The 25,145-nt window shown below is 38.6% G+C and overlaps 1 protein-coding gene and 1 long non-coding RNA gene across 4 annotated transcripts; both read left to right on the top strand.

Annotated features, from left to right (window-relative positions):
• The first annotated feature begins 12,316 nt into the window (after positions 1 to 12,316).
• Positions 12,317 to 20,378, top strand: LOC107766223 (uncharacterized). 2 transcript variants are annotated; one of them, XM_016584972.2, is made up of 8 exons: positions 12,317 to 12,799; positions 16,166 to 16,324; positions 17,175 to 17,506; positions 18,441 to 18,780; positions 19,141 to 19,289; positions 19,396 to 19,489; positions 19,934 to 20,005; positions 20,111 to 20,378. In XM_016584972.2, the coding sequence occupies exons 1-8, from the start codon at positions 12,437 to 12,439 to the stop codon at positions 20,153 to 20,155; spliced, it is 1,554 nt and encodes a 517-aa protein (XP_016440458.1). In that variant the 5' UTR covers positions 12,317 to 12,436; the 3' UTR covers positions 20,156 to 20,378. The 2 variants fall into 2 exon arrangements, with proteins under 2 accessions (XP_016440458.1, XP_075107963.1); XM_075251862.1 differs by having other exon boundaries at positions 12,319 to 12,799; positions 17,175 to 17,514; positions 18,449 to 18,780.
• A 421-nt stretch (positions 20,379 to 20,799) lies between these two features.
• LOC107766224 (uncharacterized) lies at positions 20,800 to 23,941 on the top strand. Of its 2 annotated transcripts, none has more exons than XR_012709534.1 (3): positions 20,800 to 21,501; positions 22,061 to 23,523; positions 23,621 to 23,941. It is a non-coding gene; the product is annotated as an uncharacterized LOC107766224 (long non-coding RNA). The 2 variants fall into 2 exon arrangements; XR_001643635.2 differs by having other exon boundaries at positions 20,867 to 21,501; positions 22,061 to 22,134.
• The last annotated feature ends 1,204 nt before the right edge of the window (positions 23,942 to 25,145 follow it).

The following is a 25,145-nucleotide window of genomic DNA, read 5'->3' as shown; positions in this document are numbered from 1 at the left end:
TTGGAGGTACAGAGTAGATTTAGGCTTGAATTGGCGAAATTGGAATTTTGGCATTTTCCGGTTGATATGTGAAATTTTGATATAGGGGTCAGAATGGAATTCTGGGAGTTGCAGTAGTTCCGTTGTGTCATTTGGGATATGTGTGCAAAATGTCAGGTCATTCGGACTTGGTTTGGTAGACTTTTTTATCAAAAGCGTAATTCGGAAGATTTTGGAACCTTAGGCTTGAATCCGACGTGTTTTGGTTGATTCGATATTATTTGAGGTGTTTTGAAGATTGGTATAAGTTTAAATGGTGGTATGTGACTTGTTTGTGCTTTTGGTTGAGGTCCCGGGGGCCTCGGGGTGATTTCGGATGGTTGGCGGAAAGTTTAGAATTTGGAAATGGCAGCTGAAGTTTTAGGATTGTTGTCATAACCGCATCTGCGGTTGGGAGGCCGCAGGTGCGACCCCCGCGGATGCGGAAGACCAGTCGTAGAAGCGGAAAGAGCCTAGGAAGGAAGAAACCGCAGAAACGGTTGAGGAACCGCACCTGCGATGGCGCATATGCAGATTGTGCATCGCACATGCGGAAATTGAGGATTTAAGTGAGGACCGCAGAAGCGGTAGCTGGACTGCAGGTGCAAAATGCCTGGGCCAGAAGGTATAAAAGGATTCCTTCATGATTTTTGAGTTGTTCTTCACCATTTCAAGTTGGTTTTGGAGTTTTTTGGGAGATTTTGAAGAAGGATTCAAGGGATAACGTTTGGAGGTAAGGTTTTTGAATCTAATAATAGATCCTATGGTATTATTTCACGGATTAGAGGTGTAATTATGGAAATTAAGGGTAAAAAATTGGGAAACTAGGGCTTGGTATTGGAGACCTTGACTTGAGGATTTGAGGGGCCATTTGTTGTCGGATTTTGGGACTTTTGATATGTATGAACTCGTGGAAAGATAAGGAATCTATTGATGTAAATTTTATTGAATTCTGAGATGTGGGCTCGGGGTCGGGTTTTGGTTAATTTCGGGATTATGTTGTAAATTGATTATTTTCGCATGGGCTTCGTTCCCTTAGCATATTTTGACGTCGTGATTTGATTTTGGATAGATTTGACGCGAGTTGAGGCCGATTTGAGGGGGCAAAGGCGTCGCGGGCTAGAGTTTTGACCGAATTGAGGTGAGTAATAATTTTAAATGTTGTCCTGAGGGTATGAAACCCCGGATCACACATTGTTGTGCTATATTGAGGTGACGCACACGCTAGATGACGAGCGTGAGGTCATACGCAGTTGGGGATTGTGACTTAGTCCATCCCGAATGACTGTTTTACCGCGTATTTGATTGAAAACTGTTTGCTATCATCATGTTTTGGGTGGAATGCCATATTTGGGCCTCGTGCCAACTATTTGGACCCTTAGGGGGTTTTTACTGTTATTTCCTCACTATTTTGACTTTATACTTGTACTCAGTCATGCTATATTCTACTGTTTTCATAACTCAACCATGTTTACTCTGTTTTAACACATTAAATGATTTTTTAAATGATATTTTGGGCTGAGCATCATGTTTTACTGTTGCCTGAGTGGCTTATGAGATTCTGACTGAGTAAGGCCGAGGGCCTGTATTGTAAGGATACTTTTGGGTCGGGTTGCACGCCGTAGCAGGATACACTAATTTATGATTATAAGGCCGAGGGCCTGAGATTGTATGCCACGAGGTGGCTTGATATGAGGCCGAAAGCCTAGTGATTATGCCAAGAGATGGCTTGATATTGCGCTTGGGCCGTAAGGGACCCCTCCCGGAGTCTGTACACCCCCAGTGAGTGCGGGTACCCATTGTGATATGAGATATAGCCCGAGGGGCTGGTGTTGTTCCATGTTGTTGCCCGAGGGGCTAATTCTATTGGTATTGTGCCTGAGGGGCGGTTTTTATGTGTTTATCTTTTCCAGCTGCTTTTCATTTAATTGTTTAACTGTTAAAATGGTGTTTTAAAGAAGCTTATTCTGAACTAAGGTGTCTTGTTATGTTTTCACTATTTCACTGCTTTTATTGGTTTTACACTGCTTCCATATAGCATGTTGGTGTGCTTTTATGTGATTTCTTATCGTTCAGTTTTCATTTATTATTATTACTCACTGTGTTGGAGTACTCACTTTACTCCATGCACTTTGTGTGCAGATTCAGGCGCTTCAGGTCCCGCTAGCGAGCGTTGATTCCTTCCAGCTCAGGCGATCCGGAAATTCACTAGGTAGTTGCTCGGCGTCCGCATCCCAATGCTTTTCCCCCTATCTTATTTTCTCTTGTTTTAGTTCTGTAATAGACTATGTAGACTCTTCTTGTTTTTAATCGGTTAATAGATGCTCATGACTGGTGACACCCCGATGTCGGGCTGTGTTGTTTTCGCAAATTGTATTATTCACCTTTATTTTAGGATTATTATTATGTTAAAGACTTAATTTGTATTATTTTAATTGATTTAAACGAATTGGGTGTGTGTCGACTGACCTTGTCTTCACGAGAGGCGCCATCACGACTGGGTTCGAGTTTTAGGTCGTGATAAGTTGGTATCAGAGCCTAGGTTACATAGGTCTCATGAGTCATGAGCAGGTTTAGTAGAGTCTCGTGGATCGGTACGGAGATGTCTGTATTTATCCTCGAGAGGCTGCAGAACCTTTAGAAAAAACTTCATATTCTTGAAATTCTTGTCGTGTGAATCTGTTGATCCGAGTACTAAACTTCTGTTATTCTATTCTCTCACAGATGGTGAGGACACGCGCTACCGATCAGGATGGACGACCACCAGTACCACCAGCTACGACCACTAGAGGTCGAAGATGCGATCGTGGTCGCGGTATGGGCAGGGGTATGGCCCACATAACAGCTAGGGCAACACTTACAGATCTACCAGCCGCCCCAATTCAGGATCAGGTCCCAGTTGCGGATGCTCCAGTAGCACCAGCTCAGGTACCAGCTGTGCCCATTGTGATTCCAGGTCTTCAGGAGGCCTTGGCTTAGATTCTATCAGTATGCACTGGCCTAGCTCAGGCGGTTTCAATTTCTATAGCCGCAACTACTTCTCAGGCCGGGGGAGGCACTCAAAGTCCCGTCGCTCGCACACCTGAGTAGGTCGTGCAGGGACTTCAGACACCTGGGGCACATCCAGTCCAGCCGGTTGCAGCTGCTTAGGACTATGTAGCTCATGCCATGCCAGAGGACGAGCAGTGCAGGTTGAAGAGGTTTGGTAGACTTCAGCCTCCGACTTTCAGTGGTGTAGAGGACGAGGATGCCCAGGGTTTCTTGGACAAGTGTCAGCAGATTCTTCGCATATCGAGTATTCTGGAGATCAGCGGGGTCGCTTTCACTACTTTTCAGTTTTCTGGAGCTGCCTTCACTTGGTAGGAGGCTTATGAGAGGTGTAGGCCTGTTGGTGCAGCACCCCTTACCTAGCAGCAGTTCTCCGTTCTCTTTTTGGAGAAGTATGTGCCGCAGTCTCGCAGAGAGGAGCTGCGAAGGCAGTTCAAGTGGTTGCGTCAGGGAGAGATAATTGTGATGCAGTATGATATGAGGCTCTCCAAGTTAGCTCGTCATGATATTTGGTTGGTTCCGACAAACAGAGAGAGGATTAGGAGGTTTGTTGATGGCCTCACTTATCATCTTCGTATTCTCATGACCAGGGAGAGAGTGTCTGGTGCTACTTTTGAAAAGGTTGTAGACATTGCTCGTGAGATTGAGTCAGTTCGTCGCGAGGAGCGAGATGAGAAGGAGGCCAAGAGGCCTCGAGGATCTGGTAGTTATGGTGGTGCTCCTTCGAGAGGTCAGTTTCAGCACGGTAGAGGCCGTCCATTCAGGAATGCTTAGGTAGCTCGCCCAAGTTATCGTGGGCGTCGTCGGGTTATGGTTCACATAGTTCTCATCAGGGCCAGTCATCACTTAGTGCCCTTCTAGCTCAAAGTTCGTCCCGTGCTCTATCAGTTCAGGGCTCTTCTATGCCAGGTGCATCTGCTAGTCATTCTGGTGCTAGGGTTCCCTTTAGTCCCGTCTCCAGCACTCGGTAGTTGCTATGAGTGTAGAGAGATGGGTCATATGTGGAGGCGGTATCCTCCTCGTCTTGCGGGTTCATCTCAACAAAGGAGTCAGTTATCGGCTTCAGCACCAGTTACTTCACTACCACCCACCCACCCAGCTAGGGGTGGAGGTCAGTCAGCTAGGGGTCGCCCTAGATGGGGAGGTCAATCAGGTGGCGGTCAGGCCCGTTTCTATGCACTTTCAGCTAGACCCGATGTTATTGCTTCCGATGCTGTTATTTGAGGTATTGTTTCAGTCTGCCACACAGATGCCTCTGTATTATTTGATCCCGGTTCCACTTATTCTTATGTGTCATCATACTTTGCTCGTTATTTGGATATGCCCCGTGAGTCTCTTGTTTCACTTGTTTATGTATCTACTCCGGTGGGCGATACTGTTGTTGTAGAGCGTGTGTACCGATCGTGTATGGTCTACTCCGGTGGGGGATCTTTTGTTATTATGTATGGTGGATTTCGATGTTATTTTGGGCATGGATTGGCTATCTCCGTGTCGTGCTATTTTGGATTGTCATGCTAAGACAGTGACATTGGCTATGCCGAGTGTGCCACGGATTGAGTGGCGAGATTTGACTGATTATGTTCCTAGTAAGGTAATTTCATTCTTGAAGGCCCAGCGTATGGTTAGGAAGGGTTGTCTTTCGTATCTAGACTTTGCGAGGGATATCGGTGCAGATATCTAGTGCTGGGCACTCATCCCATTTCTATTCCGTCGTATCGTATGACACCAGCAGAGTTGGAGAAGTTAAAGGAGCGGCTTCAGGAACTCCTTGATAAGGGGTTCATTTGACCTATTGTGTCGCATTGGGGTGCGCCGGTTCTATTTATGAAGAAGAAGGATAGCACGATAAGGATGTGCATTGATTATAGGCAGCTGAACAAAGTAACAGTTAAGAACAAGTATCCTTTGCCTCACATTGATGATTTATTCGACCAGCTTCAGGGAGCGAGGGTGTTCTCCAAGGTTTATTTCTGTTCAGGTTATCACCAGTTGAAGATCAGGGACTCGGATATTCTTAAGATGGCTTTCAGAACCCGATATGGTCATTATGAGTTCTTGGTGATGCCTTTTGGGCTGACCAATGCCCCGAGCAACGTTCATGCATTTGATGAACAACGTGTTCCGGCCTTATCTCGACTCATTTGTCATAGTTTTCATTGATGATATTCTGGTATACTCACGTAGTTAGGATGAGCACTTGGAGCATTTGAGAGTTGTGTTGCAAAGGTTGAGGGAGGAGAAGCTTTATGCAAAGTTCTCCAAGTGTGAGTTTTGGCTTAGTTCAATGGCTTTCCTGGGGCACATGGTGTCCAATGAGGGTATTCAGATTGATCCAAAGAAGACAGAGATGGTTGAGAGTTGGCCCAGACCATCCTCAGCCACAGAGATTCACAACTTTCTCAGTTTGGCGGGTTATTACTGCCAGTTTGTTCAGGGATTCTCATCTATCGCATCACCCTTGACCAAGTTGACTCAGAAGGGTGCTTCATTTGTATGGACGGATGAGTGCGAGGAGAGCTTTTTAAAGCTCAAGACAGCCTTGACCACAGCTCCAGTGTTAGTTTTGCCATCAACTTCAGGTTCTTATATCGTGTATTGTGATGCTTCGAGAGTTGGTATTGGGTATGTATTGATGCAGGATGGTAGAGTTATTACTTATGCTTCTCGTCAGCTGAAGCCCTATGAGAAGAACTATCCTGTTCATGATTTGGAGTTGGCTGCCATTGTTGAAGATTTGGAGGCATTACTTGTATGGTGTGTCTTGTGAGGTGTTTACTAATCATCATAGCCTCCAACACTTGTTCAAGTAGAATGATCTCAATTTGAGGCAACGGATAGTTGGAGTTGCTAAAGGATTATGATATTACTATCTTGTACCATCCGAGGAAGGACAATGTGGTGGCCGATGCTTTGAGCTGAAAGACAGTGAGTATAGGGAGTTTGACATATATTCCAGTTGGGGAGAGACCTCTTGCAGTTGATGTTCAGGCCTAGGTTAATCGGTTCGTGAGGTTGGATATTTCGGAGCCCAGTCGGGTATTGGCTTGTGTGATTTCTCGGTCTTCCTTATATGATCACATCAGAGAGCCCCAGTATGATGATCCTTATTTGCTTATCCTTAAGGACAGAGTTCAGCACGATGATGCCAGAGATGTGACTATTGGTGATGATGGGGTGTTGAGGATGCAGGGCCAGATATGTGTGCCCAATGTAGATGGGCTTCGGGAGTTGATTCTAGAGGAGGCCCGTAGCTTGCGGTATTCTATTCATTCGGGTTCCGCGAAACATTATTGGTGGAGGAGAATGAAGAAGGACATTGTGGGATTTGTAGCTCGGTGTCTCAATTGTCAGCAGGTGAAATACGAGCATCAGAGACCAGGTGGCTTGCTTCAGCAGATGGATATTCTAGAGTAGAAGTGGGAGCAGATTACCATGGACTTTGTAGTTGGGCTTCCACGGACTTTGAAGAAGTTCGATGCCATTTGGGTGATTATGGATCGGCTTACCAAGTTCGTGCACTGTACTACCTATTCTTCAAAGCGGTTGGTAGAGATCTATATCCGGGAGATTGTTCATTTGCATGGTGTCCCAGTTTCCATCATTTTAGATAGGGGCACTCAGTTTACGTCGCAGTTTTGGAGGTCTGTGCAGCAAGAGTTGGGTACTCAAGTTGAGTTGAGCACTGTTTTTCACCCTCAGACGGACGGGCAGTCCGAGCGCACTATTCAGATATTGGAGGACATGTAGCGTGCTTGCGTCATTGACTTTGGGGGTCCATGGGATCAGGTTCTACCGCTCGCAGAGTTTGCTTATAACAACAGCTACTAGTCGAGTATTCATATGGCTCCGTATGAGGCTTTGTATGGGAGGCGGTGTAGATCTCCAGTTGGTTGGTTTGAGCCGGTGAGGCTAGGCTATTAGGGACAGACTTGGTACAGGATGCTTTAGAAAAGGTGAATGTGATTCAGGAGAGGCTTCGTATAGCGCAGTCGAGACAAAAGAGTTATGCTGACAGGAAGGTTCGGGATGTGTCCTACATGGTTGGTGAGAAGGTTCTGTTGAAGGTTTCACCCATGAAGGGTGTTATGAAATTTGGAAGAAGGGTAAATTGAGTCCTCGGTTCATTGGGCCTTTTGAGGTGCTTCAGATGATTGGGGAGGTGGCTTATGAGCTTGCTTTGCCACCCAGCTTGATGAGTGTACATCCGGTATTTCATGTTTCTATGCTCCGAAAGTATATTGGGGATCCGTCTCAAGTTCTGAATTTCAGCACGGTTCAGTTGGATGGTGATTTGACTAATGATGTAGAGCCAACAACTATTTTGGAGCGTCAGGTTCAAAAGTTGAGGTCAAAGGATATAGCTTCAGTGAAAGTGCAGTGGAGAGGTCGGCCCTTGGAGGAGGCTACCTAGGAGACCGGGTGGGAGATGCGAAGTAGATATCTTCACCTGTTTGAGGCTTCAGGTATGTTTCTTGACTCGTTCGAGGACGAACGTTTGTTTAAGAGGGGGAGGATGTAACGACCCAGCTGGTCGTTTCATAAGTTACCGCTCTGTTTCCTCCATATCTGCTTCTTATTGCTTTGGTTATCGGTTCTATGTGTGATCGGGTTGGTTGGCTCGGGTTCAGAAAGGTTTTGGTAAGGTTTGAGACACTTAGTCTCTTTTGAGGAAGCTTAAGTTGGAAAAGTCAACCGAATATTGACTTATATGTTAAAAGGGCTCGGATGTGAGTTTCGATAGTTCGGATAGCTTCGGGAGGTAATTTGAGACTTAGGAGCATGATCAGAATGTATTTTAGAGGTACGAAGTAGATTTAGGCTTGAATTGACAAAATTGGAATTTTGGCGTTTTCCGGTTGATAGGTGAGATTTTGATATATGGGTCGGAATGGAATTCCAGGAGTTGCACTAGTTTCGTTGTGTCATTTGGGATATGTGTGCAAAATTTCAAGTGATTCGGACATGGTTTGGTAGACTTTTTGATCAAAAGCATAATTCGGAAGATTTTGGAACCTTAGGCTTGAATCCGATGTATTTTGGTTGATTCGATGTTGTTTGACGTATTTTGAAGATTGGTATAAGTTCGAATGGTGGTATGTAACTTGTTTGTGCTTTTGGTTGAGGTCTCGGGGGCCTCGGGGGTGATTTCAAATGGTTGGCGGAAAGTTTGGAATTTAGAAATGGCAGCTGAAGTTTTAGGACTGCTGTCACAACCGCATTTGCGGTTGGGAGGCCGCAGGTGCGACCCCCGCAGATGCGGAAAGAGCCTAGGAAGGTAGGAATCGCAGAATCGGTTGAGGAACCGCACCTGCGATGGCACATGTGCGGATTGTGCATCGCAGATGCAGAAATTGAGGATTTAAGTGAGGACCGGAGATGCGGCTTCTTGGACCGCAGAAGCGGTAGCTGGACCGCGGGTGCGAAATGCCTGGGCCAGAAGGTATAAAAGGATTCTTTCGCGATTTTGAGTTGTTCTTTACCATTTCAAGTTGGTTTGGGGCCTTTTGGGAGATTTTGAGGAGGGATTCAAGGATAACGTCTAGATGTAAGATTTTTGAATCTAATAATCGATCATATGGTATTATTTCACGGATTAGAGCTGTAATCATGGAAATTAAGGGTAAAAAATTGGGAAATTAGGGTTTGGTATTGAAGACCTTGACTTGAGGATTTGAGGGGCCATTTGTGGTCGGATTTTGGGACTTTTGATATGTATGAACTCGTGGGGAGATAAGGAATTTATTGATGTAAATTTTATCGAATTCCGAGATGTGCCTCGGGGGTTGGGTTTTGGTTAATTACGGGATTATGTTGTAAATTAATTATTTTCGCATAGGCTTCGTTCCCTTAGCATATTTTGATGTCATGATTCTGATTTTGGATAGATTCGACACGACTTGAGGCCGATTCCAGGGGAAAAGGCGTCGCGGGATAGAGTTTGGATTAGATTGAGGTGAGTAATGATTTTAAATGTTGTCCTGAGGGTATGAAACCCCGGATCACACATCGTTGTGCTATATTGAGGTGACGCACACGCTAGATGACGAGTGTGGGGTCGTGCACTGTTGGGGATTGTGACTTAGTCCGTCCCGAATGACTGTTTTACTGCATATTTGATTGAAAACTGTTTTCTATCATGTTTTGGGCGGAATGTCATATTTGGGCCTCGTGCCAACTAATTGGACCCTTAGTGGACTTTTACTGTTATTTCCTCACTGTTTTGACTTTATATTGTACTCGGTCATGCTATATTCTACTATTTTCATAACTCAGCCATGTTTACTCTGTTTTAACACATTAAATGATATTTTGGGTTGAGCATCATGTTTTACTGTTGCCCGAGTGGCTTATGAGATTCTGACTGAGTAAGGCCGAGGGCCTGTATTGTGAGGATACTACTTTGGGTCGGGCTGCACGCCGCAGCAGTGATACACTGATTTATGATTATGAGGCCGAGGGCCTGAGATTGTACGCCACGAAGTGGCTTGATATGAGGCCGAGAGCCTAGTGATTATGTCACGAGATGGCTTGATATTGCGCTTGGACCGTAAGAGGCCCCTCCCAGAGTTTGTACACCCCAGTGAACGCGAGTACCCATTGTGATATGAGATATAGCCCGAGGGGCTGGTGTTGTTCCATGTTGTTGTCCGAGGAGCTGATTCTGTTGGTATTGTGCCCGAGGGGCAATTTTTATGTATTTATCTTTTCCAGTTGCTTTCATTTAATTGTTTAACTGTTAAAAGGGTGTTTTAAAGAAGCTTATTATGAACTAAGGTGTCTTTATATGTTTTCACTATTTCACTACTTTTATTGGTTTTACACTACTTCCTTATAGCATGTTGGTGTGTTTTTATGTGATTTCTTATCGCTTAGTCTTCATTTATTATTATTACTCACTGAGTTGGAGTACTCACTTTACTCCCTACACCCTATGTGCAGATTCAGGCGCTTTAGGTCCCGCTAGCGAGTGTTGATTCCTTTTAGCTCAGGCGGTTCAGAGATTCACTAGGTAGCTGCTCGGAGTTCGCAGCCCAGTGCTTCTCCCCTATCTTATTTCTCTTGTTTTAGTTCTGTAATAGACTATGTAGACTCTTCCTATTTTTAATCGGTTAGTAAATGCTCGTGACTGGTGACACTCCGATGTCGGGCTGTGTTGTTTCCGCAAATTGTATTATTCACCTTTATTTTGGGATTATTATTATGTTAAATACTTAATTTGTATTATTTTAATTGCTTAAAATGAATTGGGTGTGTGTTGGCTGGCCTTGTCTTCACGAGAGGCGCCATCACGATCGAGTCCGGGTTTAGGGTCGTGACAAGCATATTTTGTCTGAAGTTTTAGAAAATGAACTAAATAACTTCAGCATGTATTAGCAAACACTCATTAGAAAATTACATACTGCAAGACAAAAACTTAATCATATTTAGTCTGAAGTTTTAGCAAATGAACTAAAAAACTTAAGCATGTTTAGTATGAAGTTTTAGCAAATGAATTAAGTAACTTAAGTATGTTTAATCTGAAATTTTAGCAAATGAACTAAATAACTTCAGCATGTTTAGACTGAAATTTTAGCAAATGAACTAAAAAACTTAAGCATGTTTAGTATGAAGTTTTAGCAAATGAACTAAATAACTTCAGCATCTTTAGACTGAAGTTTCGGATAAAACTTATGATAAAATTGTAGACTGTAGGATATATAACTTCAGCATGTATTAGCACGAAGTTTTAGCTTCAATGTGAAACAACTTCATGCTATATTAGCATGAAGTTTTAGCTTCAACATGAAACAACTTCATGCAAGTGTGATTCTGAAGATGAATCTAGATAAATTTCGTATTTTTTGATAAAGCTGCTGAGAGGAGAGGAGGAGATCTTTTTTCACGAATGAGGTTGCAAATCACGCGATTAATGCGTGATGAAGGTTTTATATCTTTTGTCAGGGGTGTAATTGTCATATTATTACGGATTTTTTATCAGCTGGCTACCAAATCAATAATTTTTAAAAATAGGGTACAAGTTAAAAGGTGACACAAATATAAGGTAAGACTGCAAATCCCCTATCGTAAAGTGGGTAGGCTTGCAATTTTTTTTGTAAAGTGGATATTGATTCAATTGTGACCCTAAAACCGGGTATAGATGCAAAAGTCCCAAACTCCCATGAAACGGAACATTTGCATCTATACTTGTTTTTTGTGTCACGTTTTAACTTGTGCCTACTTTGCAAAAAAATTGCAAGCGTACCCGCTTTTTCGCATAACTTCAGCATACGGGGCTGAAGTAGCAAAGGCAATCACGCAAAACTTTAGCATTCTAATAGCCGGGCCTGAAGTTCAGCTCTAGAGCTGAAGTTTTTGTTTTGTAACTGTCGAACTTTAGCTCTAGAGCTGAAGTTTTTGAGCTTCAGCTCTAGAGCTGAAGTTTTTGTTTATAACTGACAAAGTTTTTTGTTTGTAAGTTTCAGCTCTAAAGCTGAAGTTTTTGTTTGTAAGCTTCAGCTCTAGAGCTGAAGTTTTTGTTTTGTAACTGTCGAACTTCAGCTTTAGAGCTGAAGTTTTTATTTTGTAAGTATATTATTTAAATGTTGTGAACTCACAAGAGAAGAAGGATTGGATGCAGAAGTGTGCGACCAAAGTCTGAAAAGATATACATTAAATTTACATATGTTATATGCATTAATCATCTCCTTGGCCTCATACAACCAGTCTTTCTACCTGCTGGAGCAAAGCGTTTAATATTAAACTTCACGAGATCTGTAATTTCAGAATAATAGAAAGAGAGTAGTATTTTTATTATTTATCCTTGTGATTTCATGTGTAATTTATTTCCTTTTCTTGGACTAGGGAAGAAAGGAGGTACACTGCAGCGTTGTGGGTAACATTGTAATAGGTATCAATATTTATTCCTCTCATATGTTAAAACCAATGCAATAGTTGATAATTGACAGTATTAAGATCACTTGGTGCAGAGCCGATTTTGTATGTAGATTATTTAGGGATGAACCTTACTTCTGGAAAAAGAAAAAATAAAACTTTGAGGACGACAAGGTGGAGGAGAAAGGGAGCTAAAGTTGTTTAAAAAGTGGGTACAAGTTAAAAGTTTTTAAAAAAGTGGGTATAAATTAAATGTGAGCGACCAAATAAGGCGCACCATGCAATTTTTACCCACGAAACAAATATCAAAAAGCAGGCCGCAAATATTTTCAAAAAGCCCAGGAATAAAAAGTCCAAAGACCTTAAAGTCCAATAAGCCCATCTTCTCCACTTACACTCTTTAGGTCAAGAACACCCAAAACCTTCTGCTGCCATTCTTCTTCACCACTGTTAATCAGTTCCGCCCTAAACCCTAACTCGCGAACTCAGATTCTCAATAATGGCGGCATCGTACGAGTACGAAGACGGAGGTTTCCAACAGCAACCGGATTCAGCCGGGTACGACCCGAATTTTGTGCCGGATTCGGTAAAATCGTTCGTGGTTCATCTGTACAGGCACATTAGGGAGAAAAATGTTTACGAGATTCACCAGATGTACGAGTCCTCTTTTCAGACTTTAAGCGAGCGTATGTTCAAGGAAACTCCATGGCCTTCAGTTGATGCCGTTGCGCCTTACGTTGATAACGACCACGTTTTCTGCTTGCTATACCGTGAAATGTGGTTCCGTCACTTGTACGCTAGGCTTTCTCCTACTCTTAAACAGCGGATTGATTCTTGGGATAATTATTGCAGCCTTTTTCAGGTTCCCTTTTCTTTTTTTTCTTTGTTAAATGCCATTTTAGTGCCTTTTTATCTCTGTTTTTTGGTTGTTGTGTTGGCTTGCGTAATTGTGGTATTCAGTGTAGCTGTCTCTGCAACATATTATGTGAATTAGGATATGTTGGAATTAGTTTTGAGCGAGCTCAATAAAACTAATCCGCTTTAGTTCCAACCTAATTGGTGTCAGCTCCATGAGTCTCAATATCCATTGGATTTAAACTATATGCACCCACACTGTAATGAATTTTTTACACTACCAGTGTAATTAATGTTATTAAATGGGGTTGCCTGCAATTACCTTTTAAGTTACTTGATTGTGTAAATATTTTTTACATCATCAAAGTATAGAACTTAAACTCATATCCATTTCGTTCCATTTGCACACGTTTTGTTCCAATTCTCATAATTTGGATTCTTTCACACTAGAGGTTTTATTTGATTTTTACTTACATACATGGCTCTATATAGACTAAACAGACTCCTTGCAAGTCGATATAGTTTAGGCCTAGCAAAGTAACATGATTGCAAAGCTAGATTCATATTTGGAGTTCGAAAATGTTTTTTTGACATATATTGGTGACTAAATCAGGATTTTGGGTTGAATGATTTTTAGTATTTGGTACCTGATGTACTTTTCTGAATACTAATATACTTTTGTTAAAAGTATTCTCTTTTCTATAGTATGTGTAGCTATGGTATATGTACTTATAAGCATGTTGTCATTTTAGATGCCAAACACCTGAAGTTCACTATGTTTGGGATCTTTTTAATATAATCTATTCTAAATAATGGTTACTGGTGTTGGAGCACATCATATTTGGCCTCAACTCCCTAAATCATGCTCATTCTCCATAAAAGAAAGAAAAACAACTAAAATAGAGAGAGAGGGGGATGGCATAATCTCCCCCCATCAGTAGACCGGTGACTACTATGGCTCTAGACTACTCCATAAGTCTAAATGAATCATTTTTATCAAAATTGTTGATATTCAGAATTCGTATGTTACTATAGTAGCTCTTGAGGGTTCTTAAGTTGCATCTGTGACAAATTAATTGGACTGAGAATAAGTTTTTTAATTGGGCTCACGAAATTTTTAGTGTCAAGTTATAGGTGTAATGCAAGGAAACAAATGCAGGATGGGGACGGGGTAAGAAATGTTCTCTGGTTTGCTCCTGGGCAGTTGTTTTGTTGGAAGTGTTTTAACTGTTTTCTTGTTGTTTATAGGCATTTTTGATTTTTCTAGTGTTATTTGTTTTGACATAGGTTTAATAGGCGGAAAATTATGTGTATGTTTGTATAGTTGATTTGTGGTTGCTTTTCTCTTTTCTGATTTTTCAATTCTTGTGCTATTTAGTCTTATCTATTGTATGGTGGGTGAGTCATATGTAAGGAGACAATGACACCATTTACTAGATAATTTGCTCCCTTTGTACCAAATTGGTTGAGTATTGATGGCATCTGTTGTTGATGCCCTCTTTGAGATGCTCAAAAATTGTAGAAAGTCCTTGCTAGAGCCGTGACTACTAATGTCTCAGTTTTGGTGAGATAATAATTATAAGCTAATTAGGCACACAATTTGAAATGTTACTTTCACTTGTATATTACTCAGGAGTTTAAGATGTTTGTTTTACTTGTGTTATTCCTTAACAAAAAAATATTTGACTTGTGTATTATACTCGTGGTGGTGGAAGAAGATATTAACATAATAGTTGAAAAGTTAGAAAGGTAAAGTGTCACATCACAGTTTAAAATTTGATAGTTAAATGAATTTGAATTCTAGATGGTTGGAAGTTGTATTAAATTAAATAATAATATTATTATTATTTGTGGTAAATATTGTGGACTACTCTAAAAGAAAACGATTATCATATAAATATATTGTTTGTACTAGAAAATAAATGGTAGTTAAGAAGTTAATGTTGAAAATAATTTATCAATAAAAGTTTGATTGGGGAAGCCTCTCATGGAAATTTTAAATTGCATACTAAACTGAATTGAATTATTCAAAACTTAAAAGTTGCAGATATTAATATTGTTCATAGAAGTATGTCAAACTTTTGGGACACATCCAAAGTCTAGAGTGTGTTCTATGGACAGAATGAGTAGATGAGAGACGTTGCGTTGGGCCTAATGTTTGGATTAAGTTTGTGTGCATTGATTGCCTGTGGAGTCATACTAAAGGTAAAGGGGAGAGGCGGGGGGAATAGAGGGAGGGACTATTTGGAGCCAGGATGGTTTTTTACTTGGGGTAAATGGATTGTGATTAGGGCCCTTGGCTAGGGCTTCTACTGTTGAATGGTTAAATTAAGAGGGAATCAAGAAAGACCGTTCAAAAAATGTGAACAAACTCGATAGGAAAGATGAATCATGAAAGTGTCTTGCAGAGGGTGGTCATTTAAGTAAGTGAAAAAACTAGTCACTTGATTTGCTTCTAGGTGTAGTAGAATGGTGAACAAACTAGTAGAGATTCATTATAGAATCATATTTTAAAATAGTGCTATAATAGGTTGACTAGTTTACACTGCAAGGCTTTTTTTCAAGCATGAATCAGTCTTGGCCAGACTTAGGCTTGAAAAAAGTATTATGTTGAGCTCCCCCTCTCCCTCAGAAAAAAAGGAAGAAATAAAGAAAGGTTTGAGGTGAATTCGGTCTGACTAGCTCGTGACTTGGCGTAATTGATTTTTATTTTTAACAAGACCAAAATTTCATGACCAAGCTTCACTATAGAGACTCTTTTAATTTCCCATCACAAGTTTTGACTTACTTTTTCTGGTCATGTGTGCTATTATGTGTTTTGGTACCTCTCATTCCCTCAAACTACACACCGACATGGAGACATTCGTTAAATATATGTCGTTCTGGCTATTTTGATAGTTAGTTTTGGCCAAGCTTTACAGGGAATGAGGAATGGAATAATGCTATCATCTCCAAGGGTATGCTTGCTGTGTAGTTACCGTGGTGGTTATATATTACTGAGAGATTATGAATAAGTACAACAAGAACAACTAAGTGTTATATAAAATTTCTTTGAGAACATTTGTTGCGAGACTCTTTGTACTGTATAAATTTCTTGGTCTCTCTCTCTCTCCTGATTCTATATAATCCCTCCATTTTGTGAGTCTTATCAAAATAGTTAATAGCATCTATCTGGTAGATGGACAAAGTTGGGGCCAGTACTCTGTGGGTCTTGCAGGGCGAATGTCTTTTTTAGGTGATGAATGCACTTTATTTACATTATAGATTGTGGTAGCTATAGTATACTAAACTTGCAGCTATGGAACAAAGCTGTCATTTATTGGCCTCGTGAAATAAGTCCAGAGTTTTACATACAGACTGTGCATTGCTGTAGGTTGTGCTGCATGGTGTGGTGAACATGCAATTGCCAAATCAGTGGTTGTGGGACATGGTAGATGAGTTTGTATACCAATTCCAGGCATTCTGTCAATACCGTGCAAAGATGAAGAACAAAACTGCGGAGGAGATTGCATTGCTGAAGCAATATGACCAGGTATGGCTTACAGATTGCAATGCCTTTTCCTCTTCCGTTTTGTTTATCCTATTAATATTGTATGATTTATAAATTCTGAAATATACTTTTGAAGTTTGTTTGGTTCTCTATTTTACTTTTAAAGATATTTTAACATTCTCTTGCTTTTCATTATTGTTTGCATAATTACTCTTTTAAATTTGGTGATGACTTGGTTTTAGATAAAACTACGAAAATTGTTTTGAATATTACAACATCGACTTGGGGTGATCTATGTTCACTTGAATTATTGGTTTCAGGAATTATGTATCTGCATATATTATAATGCAGTAACTGCATTTTGCAACATTGTTTTTTAACTGTACAACCTGCAATATCGTTTTCTGGCATTTTTTATCTGGTTTCAGTTTATTACCCAGAGGTCATTGACGTGCTGCATTTGAGTAATAGTTGCTCTTTATCCTGTACTAAGGTCATACATTGCTGTGGCTGAGTAAGAGTTGCTCTTTAGCTTAGCTAAGGTCATACTTTGGCATATGATGTTCATGCATGAATGGACAAAGGTTTAATGGCTTTAGTGATGGGACAAAAAGTGATGGTACTTTGGTATTGATGGATATGAATTAAGCATTAAAGTGCAAAGTGGCCATTATTTGAAGATATCGGATTGGTTGTAAAACACTGACTTGGACATTTAAGATGTTTGTTTTTACCCATAGATTTCTGTATTATGATTTGTATTGGATTGGTTGTAAAACACTGACTTGGACATTTAAAATGTTTGTTTTTACCCATAGATTTCTGTATTATGATTTGTATAAATCATGTATCATCTTGTCTAAATAATTTCTCTAATAATGATGTTTATTAGGCTTGGAATGTCTACGGTGTCCTCAACTTCTTACAAGCCCTTGTAGAGAAATCTACGATAATCCAAATATTGGAGAGGGAGAAGGAAGGTCTTGAAGAGTTTACTGCTACTGATGGGTATGATTACAGTGGTGGAAGTAATGTCTTGAAGGTTTTGGGTTATTTCAGCATGATAGGCTTGCTCAGAGTTCATTGTCTGTTGGGTGATTATCATACTGGCCTGAAGTGCTTGCGTCCAATTGACATAACTCAACAAGGTGTTTACACCAGTGTTATTGGGAGCCACATAACCACAATTTATCACTACGGCTTTGCTAATCTTATGTTGAGGAGGTATGTTGGTAATTATTTTGGCCCAGCTCTTGCATTTGTGTTGCATCTACTGCACATTCTGTATGATCATAAGCACTTTTATATAGCTAAGAAATTACTAAATGGATATCTTAAAATCTGCATTCCATTCTTCATTGTGTAAAATTGCTTGTAATATGTTATTATCAAATTAAAGAAACTAGCGGAATCATCAAGAAAGGACTGTTGCCTTTTGTCATCGGAAACTGAAAAGATACAGTAGAGGCAAATGACATTGATTATATAAATTTGCAGCTTCACTAACCGGCTGATATTAAGAGTAGTGTGCACTTTCTTTTTCTTGAATGGTTAGGTAATGTTACTTTTCTGTGAATTGGAGAAGATACTGACACGTCGCTTATTATTTATCCACTGAATCTTTCTCAAAGTAAGATACTCCCTCCGTTTATTTTTAGATGAGGTAGTTTGACTCGGCATGGAGTTTAAGAAATAAAAGAAGACTTATGAAGCTTGTGGTCTTAAAAGCTTAAGGGTTAAAAATTTTGCGGGGCCATGACATTTGTGTGGTTATAAAAGCTTTTCATTAAGGATAAAATGGATAAAATGAAGAGTTTAAAGTTGAATTATTTCCAAATTTAGAAATGTGTCATTTATTTTGGAACAGACTAAAAAGGAAAGTACCCCATCTAATTTGAAACGGAGGGAGTATTGTTTAATATTGCTGGTTTACAGACAATTTGTAATAACAGTGGAAGTCGGATGATATTTTCCTTACTTGATCATGTGATTAGATTTCATTCTGCGAAAAGTGGCGATTCTCTTTTTTTCTTCTTAAATCCACAAGGAGCCACCTCATCAAGTTCCCAAGTGCTCAAAGTTCTAATTGTGTTTACTTTGGCTTTAGCAGCGTAGTTTTATTTTCTCTAATCTGGAAAAAGGATTCATTGTGTTACAGGTATGTAGACGCTATCCAAGAATTTAACAAAATCCTTCTATATATTTATAAGACAAAGCAGTATCACCAGAAGTCACCCCAGTACGAGCAGATACTGAAGAAAAATGAGCAGATGTATGCTCTGTTGGCCATATCTTTGTCACTGTGCCCTCAAGTGAAACTTGTTGAAGAAACTGTCAATTCTCAATTAAGGGAGAAGTATGGTGAGAAGATGGCGAGAATGCAAAGATATGATGATGAGGCTTTTGCCCTCTATGATGAACTCTTCTCATATGCATGTCCAAAGTTCATTACTCCCTCTGCTCCAAGTTTTGAGGAGCCTCTTGTAAATTACAACCAGGTATACAACACCTGTTTTAACTGGGACTTAATTTCTGGCCTCTCTATCCAACTTGCAAGCTGAGGTTAAACATATAGAGAAACAGTAGATATAGATTGTACTCCTCAGCCCTCGATGCAAATGTTCATTTATTGCTAGAAACGTTTGCTTAGAATACATCCAATTTGCTCCTCCGTCCTCCATGCAAGTATCCTTGTGTAGTTCATGTGTACTATTGCTCCTTGTTTCTCATTTCTTGACTGCACGTTTTGAACTACCATGAAAGGATGGCTTTGTATGCTCACATCACATCACATGTTTTCTTCAGCTTTTACTCAGTTGTGGCGTTGCTGCTAAATTTTGTTATGTTGTCTGCTTCAGGATGCGTATAGGCTACAGTTGAAGCTCTTCCTTTATGAAGTGAAGCAGCAACAATTGTTAGCTGGTGTTAGGACCTTTTTGAAAGTCTATTCAACAATCTCCCTGGGGAAGCTTGCAAATTACATGGAAGTGGATGAACCCACTTTAAGGTCTCAAACATCTTATGCTTTTAATAGATTTGTTATGGTGCACTTTTTCAAGTGATCTATGATTTTGTGGGCTTATAAGTGATATACTGAGTACAATATTACACAGGACAATTTTGATGACATACAAGCACAAAACACATGCTGTCGATTCCGATGGGAAGATAACTTCTAATGCTGATGTGGACTTCTACATTGATGAAGTAAGAAACACATGTTGTGTAAATATCTGGTTCTTTTTTGTTCATTTACTTCTTTCTCCATTAGGTAATAGTTGGCTGACAACCATATTTATTTAACATAATCTAGATAATGTGCGTGTGGTTTTGTGGTGGTTATTCTTGTTGGATCTTGTTCAAGATAATGCCTTTTTGAGTAGTTCAGGAATAGTCAACTTTTTGTTGGCATCTACCTTTGTTTTCTGTCGAGAGATGCAAACAAGTACTGTGGCCTGCTTCTCTTATTTGATTGTGTTGCTGGTTCCGATGTCTTAACTTTTGGATTATTCTTTCTCATAAGCCTTCAGTACTAGTAGTCTTGGAGGATAAATATATGTAAAATCTGATATGACCTAGTTCGCGTAGTTCTTCTCGTGAGTAAATACTTGATACTTTCTGTGAAGTGATTCACATTGTCTTTGGTTTCAGGACATGATCCGCGTAGTAGAATCTAAACCCGCCAAGAAGTATGGAGATTACTTCTTGCGTCAGATTGTGAAGGTAATTCGTCTATAGCATTTTAAGTCAGTTTTTTCTTTCAATTTCTCTCGCAAATACTCATGCAATGTGTGCTTAACTTGATTGCATCTGTTTGTGTTTTTCCAGCTTGAAGGGATCATGACTGATATTGACAGGATAAAGCTGGAGTAAGCTATCTTCCTATGTTCTAGTATTAGTGCTAGCTTATTTTGAGCTTTCATTTTTGTACTCGAAAGCAAGAAGGAAAATGCATAAAGTGGAAAAAGTATACATTTTGTTGTTCCCCCTCTGAGACTGTGTTACCGGAAGTTGTTGATTAATGACCAGTTAAATCCATTTTTTTCTAGTGTTGTAATCTCTTAATACAAGGTTGGCTTTTGTTAAAAGTTGAAAACCTTGGAGCTTTGGGTTCAGCTGACAACATTAACTGCTTGCATTAGATCTGTTCTTGATGCCTGCACTGCCATTTAAATCTGGTGCTTATGCTATCGTTGACTGATTTTGTAGGTATTGTTTAATAGTGGGTTTTGTTTCTCTTTCACATTGAGTTTGTGGTTTCTACCAAAAATGGTCGATTCCATCAATTACTATAATCGAAAAGAACTGGTTATTTTAAAATCAGAAAGCGATTTAGTTTTAATTATTTTGTCAAGCATTTGCAGTTTATATTTTCTGAATACATGTTCTTATTATAATCGGATAAGGATGATTGCCTATCAATAATCTTATATGCTCACAAAATATCTTCACTTTGCCCGCAAGTGTGTACACAAAACTAATAGATGCATAGCATATCTCAAGCACGCTGACCTTTTTCACTTAATTATAGTCAATTAATATATTAGGCGTTATGTATTGCCTTCGTTTGTCTTTATAAACGATCATAATATTGTATGGTAAGGAAAGAAAAGCGAAGAACGAAATGACTTTTTGTAAAGTTAAATTAATACTCAGGGCTACTTTTCTTACTCCTAAAACTAAAAGGGGTATTTTCTTAAAAGTATTTTTGTGATATGCACAGTTGCGTAATTTGTTAGTTAAAAGGAGTTTGAAACGTCAAACCTTTTCTAGAAAACGTGCATACCTTAGGCATCTGAAATGTTCTCCCTTGATGTTGTAATGCGTACAAATCATCATTAAAGTCTTTTTCCAAGCATTATTGCCACATGCAAAAGCCAAAATATGTGTAAAGTAGTGCACATCGTCAACAAAGTACCTCCACACCAACCAACTTTCAAAGTATTTTCCAACCCCATATCTCCATCTGTAGTTAAGGATAAACTCCTTTCTCTTTGCTAAACACAAAATACCTTGAGTATGAAAGCTCATTTTCCTTTCAGAAGAAAAGAGTAGGCTTTGGTGGAGTTGAGAAATGGTAAGGTGGTGCAGTAGGTGCAGGTTGCAGCAGTCAATGAGGGCACTCAACCTCTTTGTTAACATTCTTGGAGTTGTCATGATTCTTTACTCCCTTTGCCTTCACAAGACTTGGACTGATGGTGGCTTCACAACACATATTTGTGAGTTGCATTCAACTGGTTCCGATACTCACCCTATCACTTAAACTAAAAATAATCAATAATTATATAATAGATATATAATCAATATGTACAATCGTATATAAATTTATGTATACCGGCTAGAAAAGATAAACAATGAATCCGGTATACTATTTGTATAAAGATCCCGTTTAAAAATGCTTCTTGTATTTTGCATGCTATTCATTCTTAGCTTCTTGTATCTACTATCTAGACATTTTTTTTTCTGTCATAATCACCTAACTCCTTAGTTTATTGACTTATTAGTAGCCAATAATCATTTGATCTTGGGTATTTATAAGCCGATGGAATAAAAGCATACATTCAAATTAATTAAGGGTTTAAATTTACCTTCTTTGGTAACAGAAAGACCAAAAACAGACTCTAATAATAATTGTTCAAAAGAAAAAAGAAAATCTCCTTTCTTTTTCATGAATTTAATAATTGGTTATTGTGCATGTTGTTTTGTACATTTGACTTCTTCATTATAAAAGAATATTTATAGCTAACACTGCATTGGCAAAATTCTTTATTGAAACAGGTTCATCTACACATGTTTAGGGATTGGAATTGTTGTCTGCTTGAGCTGTCTCTCTGCTCATATGGTCGCTAACTGTATGACTCCTTCAATACTTGCCCTTGTTTCCTTCAACTTTTTCATTACCCCATAATTACCTAACCTATCTCTTAATTTATCTCTATAACAAAATGAAAAAATAAAATAAAAATTTATTACTTGATGTAAAAAGTGTTATGTCTTCCATTTCATGTGAAACACTTTGTTGATTACCATATTAAATTAGCCTCAATTTTTTATTATTACACTTGGATAAAAAATTAACACTAGTCTTGACAATCTAAGCTACTATACTACTATCTAACCACGATTTTTTTACAATCTACTCATAATCAAAGAATTAACACCAAGAGAATTTTTGACATAAAAAGAAATTCCAAGTGTCTTTTGAAATTGAAATAGAGGTAATGGTAAACTTTATGTTCCTTTTTAACTGTTTCCTTACTACAACTCGTGCTCCTAAATAGCTTCATTTATGTAACAATATCTATCAAGGCGTATAAAGTACTATTAAAAACTTATATGTTGTAACATTTTTAAATTATCATCGTATTTTGGTATATTGCAAAATACGGACCAATTTAACACCAAAAATTTGTTTTAGAAACTCTAGAGTTCTCGTATTTTTCTTTTCTCATAACATCATTTTATAATTTTGGGAACTTAACTACTACGTCAGTACATCATATTTGTATGTGTCCTTCTAGGGGTCCAAGGTTCCATTATTTTTTCAACATTCTTCAAGATTGACTGGCGATGGGTATGTCTTCAGCTCGTTAAAGGACTTACAATTAATTTTTTTTAATCTTATGTTATATTTATTGAGTTTGATAAGATGATTATAAGCTTCACAAACTCAATGATTTTTGAGTAATCCATATTACTTATAATTAAAAAAAAATCCACATCTTTTTAGTCATAAAAGTTGTTTTATTTTGGGACCAAAGTTGGCTAAGAAAGAAGTGAGATAGCAGTTGAGCTCACCCATATTGTATAGGTTAGTCCAGTAAATATCCCTAAATTCTGAATCTTGGTCTAGTACGTTTATTGAGTATTGTAATATTTACAAAATAAAGCATACTTGTTCAAATGATAGACGATATACTCCACTAAAGTTTATTTAAAAGAACAAATGTATACTTTTTCTTTTTGACGGAAATAATTATTTATTGAATTTTTTACATTGTCAGTTACTTCTTAAACAAAAGTAACAATCTTTATTTAAATATTATTTAAGAAGTAACTGACAATGTAAAAAACTCAATAAGAAGATATTTAATGTTGACCATAAAAGTAATTCGGTTTCTCTTGCCCTATTACAGAACATTAACCATTACATCCACGATAGCCACAAAAAGTTCAAGAAATTTGTACTCTTCCACCTAGTCATATGTAAACTGGTTACACTTTTAGTATTTTTGATCCAGGTATATCTTAACGTTGGAAATTTTTTTAACATGAAAAGAATTACTATATCATTATGATTATGACTATTATTTTATAATAAACATTTTGTATGTTCAGATAAAGGGTGTTTTGCTTGCTATGATTATTTGGGCCATGGGAGTTGCAACTGTTCCTCTAATTCTGAGATGCTACCAAATGGTACATATTCATTCTTGGTTGATCAAAATGCAGATGAACTACATGATCCTAGGGCTGTTGAAATTAATCTTGAAGTTGAGTAACCATGCAATCTGTTGTATCTTTAAATTCATTATTTTAATATTCTTTTTGGTGATTAGAGAGGAACAAAATTAGCAATTTTATCTTATTTACACCATCATATTTTGTTCATATGTCTCAGAGATTTTTTTGAGTTTATCTCCTGTAGGTGTTACGCTTATCTAATTAAAGTATAATAATGTATTTTCTCATTGTAAATAGAAGCGGAATTCAAGTTCACATGCCATCATATTGTATTAGTTTAATTGCTCCAACAAATCAAAGTGTTGTGCGTCTCTTTGACAATCAGGTGGAGTATCATAAGGGATTCACCGTATCTTTTGTTCGAAAAATACATTTGCTTTCATATAACAGGAAATCAACACTGGTCGAGGTCGAGCATCAAGGACAGAGCACTAACGACTAGTTTTTGTAATAAAATATTAAAGAGAATATTTCATTGAATATTCTCTGCACTTGTACTATTAGGGTTGATTAGAGATATGTCTCATATAAATAGAAAAAGAGATAAGGGGATAAGGCATGTAATATTCATTTTGATAAGAACACTTTTTGAGAAGAAGACTCTCTCTCTAGCAACGATACAAACTCTACCTTTTTACTAAGATTCCATCATCTATTATTTTATACTTTTCCATCAGACCCGAGAATAGTTCCACCATTCTAGGATTTATCTGTCATTCATCACTGTCAGAAAGAAGAATCATCCACCTTATTCAATATTGGGTGAATCATTCTCCTTATTTACATAAATGCCATTTATTACTATTTATTGCTTGATGTTCCTCTATTATTGCTCAAATTCTTTGGAATATTAATGCGCACTATTTTCAATTCCCTATCAACATTATCTCCTGTTATTTATGCTAACTAGTTCTTAATCTAGTTAAAAAATTATGTTCACCATGGACCCAAATCCGTTCCATAGTCAAGCACAGACCAAAAGGAGTCAAATAATATGTTGCTGCCTCAAAACTTGACCAACATCTTATTCTTGCCACTCGAGAGGAATAATTTATTACCCTTCAAATCCCAGATGATTTTCCTAGACAATGGAGAAACCATGGTTTTACCCATATCCATTTTGGTGCTATCCGAATCGCTTTAACATATCACAGAAGAAAAGGTCAACCTGTTGTTGCTCGACTTTCTCTTCTAGATACAAGATACTTAGAATACCAACATGCAAATTTGGGTACTGCCGAAGTTATCCTAAATGCCGGGACAATATTCATAACTATCTTTCGAAATTTCAACATGTCCCTTTATGATCCGTACCTAACCGAAGCCCTAAAAATCCAAGTCCAAATCTAGGGAGCCCCACAAGCCAAAGATTCCATCCAAGCTACTCTTCATCACCAAA

The sequence above is a fragment of the Nicotiana tabacum genome, chromosome 1 (assembly GCF_000715075.1).
Source record: "Nicotiana tabacum cultivar K326 chromosome 1, ASM71507v2, whole genome shotgun sequence".
Taxonomy (NCBI): Eukaryota; Viridiplantae; Streptophyta; class Magnoliopsida; order Solanales; family Solanaceae; genus Nicotiana; species Nicotiana tabacum.
The sequence above is the reverse complement of the archived record's forward strand: the minus strand, read 5'-3'. Positions and strand labels throughout refer to the sequence as shown.